The 6,180-nt window shown below is 47.7% G+C and overlaps 1 protein-coding gene across 1 annotated transcript in view; it reads right to left on the reverse strand.

The window, feature by feature from the left end:
- Window positions 1–4,813, reverse strand: part of POLR2A (polymerase (RNA) II (DNA directed) polypeptide A, 220kDa) — a 19,902-nt gene extending 15,089 nt beyond the window's left edge. Inside the window, exon 1 of the mRNA XM_010847311.1 lies at window positions 4,313–4,813. Coding sequence (XP_010845613.1) covers window positions 4,313–4,405 — 93 coding nt within the window. The 5' untranslated portion in view covers window positions 4,406–4,813. The remainder of the gene's footprint in view (window positions 1–4,312) is intronic.
- Window positions 4,814–6,180: the final 1,367 nt, after the last annotated feature.

The following is a 6,180-nucleotide window of genomic DNA, read 5'->3' on the forward strand; positions in this document are numbered from 1 at the left end:
TCTCAAAGCTCCTTTTCTTCACATGCTCTCCTTTCCAGCAAACTTATTCGCAAGGCCCAGTTCAAATGTCACCTCTTTAGAGAGCATTCTCAACTCTTCCTAGCCTTATCTACACCCCAGCAAAGTTCTCAGCCCAACGTTAATTACTTGTTTACACATCTGTCTCTCCCACTGGACTGTAATCCTTGAGGGCAAGGATCACGTTTCATTTGTTTGGTAAAGTAACCAGCACAGGGTAGGGGCTCAGTGAACACCTGCTGCATGTATAGGAAACCCCTCACTGAGTTATAAATAATCTGAGGACCAGGATAACCTTCTGATCACCCTTGTAGCCCACACTCCACCTAAAAGAGTCTATTACTGTTTTAAATTCTTCCTGGAATAAGTTGGAGTATCAACAAATTGACTTATACTTTCCATGGTGGACAACTGCTTTTAATGAATGGGGGCAACGCCTTCAAATGTAATCAGGAGCCCACTTCCCTGGACTCTGTACAAGCTTTGCATAAAGCCTCAGCAGCAACCCTCCTTGCTTCCTTCCCCTCACTTGGCAACAGCCAAAACCTTCCTCAAACAGCAAAGACTGCTGTGTCTTACAGTCAGCCTAAGAGCCCTGTCTATTTCAACACATACACTACTGTCAAGATGTCTAGAAAATAGTTACCTTTAATACCATCTGTGCCCCAAGAGGCTTCTCCAGGCTTAGGTGGAACTTTGTTATTCCCTCTAAGATGAAGTATGATATAAATGGTAAGCCGGTAAGCCTTGCAAACCAAAATCAGTCTCGGAAAAGCCTACACACCAGAGATGATGCCTCGTGTGAAATTTTGTGAACAGCCTTCCATGCTTTTCAAAAAATACAAATATATTCCCATTCTTCCATAAACGGAGCTTCATTCTGCATACTGTTGAGGAACCTTTTCCTTTTTCCAGATTCCTAAACTTTAGCAGTTCACAATGCCCTTACTGCCTCACTACCTCTCACAGCCAAAAGAGATCCACTTGTTAAATACCCGGATCCAAACAACCTAGTAACGATTTACATGAGACCAACTTAACAGCCCTTTGAAAAAACAACACACAAAAACTGAGACAAATTTTAATGTATTAAAATAAAAATAACATTTTTACTTATAAAATGACATTTTTACTTATCCCAGAATAATCACAATTACTTATGACACCTGTTGCACACCATGCTTCTAAAATCTTAGAATCAGACACCACTCTTTTCTAGGGTTCCACACTGATTCTTGCCCAGTATCTAGCCACTGCTAAAACCCCAGCTTCACAAAGATATGACGTCATCGAAAGGGATCTGGCGCCATCTAATGCTGAAAAGAAAGCTGCCCAATCCAGTGGTTCCCAAGGCATCAGGCAGATGAGCTCTGCTTCTCCTAAAATTTAAAAATCTCTCACTGGATCCCTGTGGGTGCTGCGGTGCCTCAGGAGTTTGCGAATAGGGAGTTAGGGGACTTAACCTATTAAAAAAGTCTTATTCTAATAAAGCCTGTATTATTAAATAGAATTCCTTTTAGTAAATACGTGACTTATAATTTCAAACAGTATCGTTTAGAAACAATGTTGCAGTAAAAATCCTTCTATGTGTATTTTTATGTACCTGTCCAACTATTCGTTCACCCATTTATTCGAGTAACTTTTACTACATGCCTATTATGTGCCAGGCACTATTTGAGAGGCTGGAGGAAGAGAGGTGAATAACAAAGTCGTACACGAAATTTACATTCTATTCAGGAAGTAAGAAACAAAAAAACTAATCCTTTCAAGTACTGAGCAGCTATGAAGTAGAATAAAGTCAAGACGGGGTTAGAGAATGCAAAAAGATGCTACTTAAATAGGGTGGTTGGGGATCAGTGGCTAAGGATATGACATCCAGGTAGAACACATACTGACATAAAGGAACAGACCTGCTGAGGTCTGAGCAATGTTCTTCTAAGCAGCAGGAACAGTGAATAATAAAATCCCTGAGGCAGGAATGAGCTCCTAGTTCTGGATCAACCAGCAGGTCGGGGAAGTTAAAGAGCAAAAAGGAGATTTGGAATGAGATGGAGAGGTCAGCAGGGGTCAGAAAGCACAGGCCCTCACAGAACAGAGTAAGGAGTCTGGATCCTTTGAAGAGAATTCCATGCAGGGGAGAGATACGATTAAAAGATCTCTCTAGCTGCTTTGCGAACTCTAACAGAAATAACTAGGGTCTGGGACTACCGTGGCACCCCGTGGGAAAGACGATGGTGGGGTGAACCATGGTGGCTGAGCCAGTCATGAATGATTGGATTCCACCACATTTTGAAAGGCAGAACAAACAGACTGGCAGACAGACTGAGCAGAGGCTGGGAGAAAGGGAAGAGTCAAAAAGATGGCTTTTGGGTTTAGGGCGGGAGCCACTGGAGGCACTGTGGAGCCCTCCCTGCTTGCTGACCCAGGCAAGACTGGGGCAGGGGCATACTTGAGGAGAGACATTAATAGTCTTTTATTTAAGGATAAATGTTTAGAAGTGCAGCACTGGGCCAAATAATATGCATATTAAACAATCCATACTGTCAAGACTGTCCTCCAAGAAGGTTATACACCAATCTATCCCTACCAAAAATTGTGTAAGCATGCCTATTTCCCAGTGCTTTTGTCAACAGGGGAAAATCAGGTAAGAAAAAAAAAGTTTGTGTTTAATTTGCATATTTCTATTAGTAAGTTGAATATTTCTATTGGCCATTTGTAGTACTTCTACGCACTGCCTATTCCTATCCCTGATCCTCTTATCTAGATTTGTGCCTTCCTGAGTTCTAAGTGTTCCTTATACATTAAGGAACCTAACCTTGTCCCTCACGTTGCAAATACGGTTTCCCAATCTGTTTTTCAGCTGTTCATGGTGTCGCTGACAAACAGAAGTGGCTCTTATTTTTAAGTTTGCCTTGCTCTTCTTTGTAGATAAAATGCTTAGCTGGGTGCCTATCACATAAGAGGCACTCAATAAAATTTACCCATAATTCACTCATTCCTACTAAGGGTTTTTCCCCTGGTATCATTCTCCAAAAGCTGTCTATACTTTTTGAGTGCTTTATAGTTTGGTTTTTAGAAGTCAACCTCACTCCATCTGGAATGTATTCTGTGTGGTCTGAGTTCAGGACATTTTAATTCCTGGCACAACTTTAGTATAGCCCCTGCTTCTAGCAAAATTGTCTCCATCACAGAGCTATTCAATTCCTTTCTTTCCAGCTCGCTGGCTTCCTCCAGTTCGTTCCACAAAGGAGTCGGATTCGCCCAGAGCCCTCCCTCCTCCCTGGTCCCTCCTGCTTCCACTCTTAGTCCTCCCCAGTCAGTTCTTCATACAACAATCAAACTAGTCATTGTTTTTTAAATGTAAATTTGATATCCCTCTCCTGCTTCTCCAATAGCTTCCCATTGAAAACAAAATGAAAAACGGATTCCTTACCATGATTTACAATATCCCACCTGGCCTGCCCCACCTCATGCGTCTCCAGTAATGGTTTAAAAATACTCTCCTCACCATTAAACCCCAGCCACCCCTGGTCACTTTTCAGCTTCCAGGGCACACCCTCCTTCAGGCCCTTTGCACTTATTCTTTCTTCTGCCTGAAAAGCTCTTGTCCGAGAACCTATGGCCTAGGAGACTGGCTGCTTCTCATTATTCGGGTAATGTCATCTCAGGCCTTTCCAGACCCTGACACCACCCCATCTAAAGAAGCCTCACCTCATTCATTATCCATCGCATAACACCGTTTCACTTTATTCAAGGCACTTGCCCTTAACAGAATTATCCTGTTCGTTTATTCCTGTTTATTGTCTGTCTTCCCTGCCCCTTCTCAAAGAAAGTGCTCTAGATTCTAGAAGATAGGGTCCTCGTCTTTCTCAGTTCTGTATCCCCAGCGTCTGTTCTGCCTATTGCGTAGCAGGTACTCAGTTAATACTTGTAGCAGGGGGAGGGAAAAAATTGGGGGGCTCGACTTCTCATCCAAACTTGTAAAGACCTCTTAGCATTCGTGTCATCTCATTTAACGTTGGTGACTGCGGTGTGGAGCCAATCACCCCCCTTCTCTCCCTCCTGCTCACCCTCCAGCCCCTCCTGTTGCCAGGCCCCCAGCTCGGACACAGCACTAAACTTGCTGACCCCCTAGGAAAATTTAACTCTGGCTAGCCGAGGCTGGACCCAGCACTGCCTTGGCGCCACTAACCCATCCGGTCCCCTTGGAAAGAAGTGCCAAGTTTCCACGGCTATCGTCAAGCCCCGCCCGCGACGCAGGAGGGAGGAGCAGTGGGAGGGCAGAGCCGCTTACCAGTTCATCCGGACTGAGGACTCCGAACTGCACTCTCTTGATGGTGCGCAGCGGGCATGCGCTGTCCCCGGAGGGGGGGCCACCCCCGTGCATCGCGGAGGCAGGCGCGCTGCGCAGGCGCAAACCTCAGTACAAAAAGCCTGCGCCGCCTCCACCTAGGCGCTCAGACCCCGTCCGGGCGGCCGCCGGGAAGGACCTCCCCGAGTTGGGAGGAAAAAGCCGGAGGAGGGAAAGGTGGGGGAGGGAAGGAGGCGGGGAAACGAAAAGGGGTGAAAGGAGCTCTCCTTCGCCTTTCCGGAGATTTTTTCAGTCTCCCAAAAAGAAAAAAAAGAGGAAGGGAAAGGAAAAGGTTTCGGGGGAAGAAGAAGAAAAAGGGAAACGAATAAATAAGTAACCGGGCTCCTGAACGGCAGAGGTTACGGCAGTTTGTCTCTCCCCCTTCCGGGAGCCGCCTTCTTCTCCAACCGTCCCGGCCGCGCTCTCGGCGCTTCTGAGGAGAGAACTGGCCGAATGACGCCTTTTATAGATTCGCCCCAGCTTCCCCCGCCCCTTCCTTTCCCGCCCTCCTTTGCGCTACGGGGCCGCCTGCGCCGGCGTGCACGGGGCGCGCGCTCTAGTCGTTTTAGTCGCTTCTCAGCTCCCTGGCTGGGTGACTTTTTGAAATGACGATGGGGAAGGGAACTTTTTTACCCCACCGCCTCCCTTCGTTACTCCCTCCAGCACCGAGGTTTAAGGTTTACAGATTCGCGGATAAATATAGGCCAGTTTTATTCTAGTTTGGCTTGTGGTTTCATCTTTAGCTAAAGTTTCTTATTAATATAACCCCCCACGCTGGAAAATGGTCTGTTCTGAGAATCGGTAATGAAGGAGGCGGGGCCCGTCGGATCCTCCCAAGTGGCTTCCCGGAGTGGGGGAGTGCGGGGGCCATTCTTGGTCATGAATATGCAGTACGCTCTGAATATGCAAGAACAGATCAAGATGGCGAGGCCGATTGCTGGTCCGGAAGTAGCCGATAGCTGTCGAGCGGCCTCCTGGGACGGGTGGGCATTTCCTGGCCTCTAGTGGGGCGCTGTATGGAGTTCTGGTTCTGGATCCCCGACCTGAGCCGCTCAGAGGCCTCAGCTCAGGGGCTTGCTCCGGAAGGACGTTGGCCACCGCCGTCCGGGAGAGATCACGGGACCGCGACAATCCAAGAAAAGCAGATTAACCACTGGGCGGGACACAGAAGTCCTGAGGGACTAGGGGTCAAGGCATCTGAACATTAGGAAATCCTCCCCCTTCTAGAACATTTCAAAAATAAGATGGGGCGGAGGGTGCGGGGATCCCAGGGGATTCTCCAAGCCGGGGAAAAGGGGGGAGTAGGACTTCCACTGTCCTTCCAAAGCAGAGATGACACCAACTGCACAGCCACATTCAGAGTGATCCTTGTTTGATGTCAGTATCACGTCACCACCCCAAGGTGGGGAGGCATAACCACGAGGAAGGGAAACCATCGCTCAGGGAAAGAAAAGCACACTCCCTTCCCCCAGCGCAGCTGCTTGCTCCGTTTGCCTGAAAGCCCCAAGCACTCCAGCCCCAAAGCTCTTCTCTCTGCTGCCCAGGGAAAAATCCTCTCCGTGGTTCATGGCCTGCCTGCCTCAGCCCCTTCCTTGGACCTGCTCCTCAGATCTCCCTTCAAGCCCCAGCCTAGACTACAAATATGTTGGTCTCCAGGCTTATTCCAAGACTTCTCAGCAGTCCCTCTTCACCAAGTCCCCAAGTCATCCTTGACTCGAAGGGATATCCCTCTCCCACACCAGTTCTTTCCTAGTCACTTGTTCTCCCATGTTTGTATTCCAGTTTTTCCTTCTATTTACCCAGCCCCCCCC

Source organism: Bison bison, unplaced genomic scaffold (genome assembly GCF_000754665.1).
Source record: "Bison bison bison isolate TAMUID 2011002044 unplaced genomic scaffold, Bison_UMD1.0 scf7180017864249, whole genome shotgun sequence".
NCBI lineage: Eukaryota > Metazoa > Chordata > Mammalia > Artiodactyla > Bovidae > Bison > Bison bison.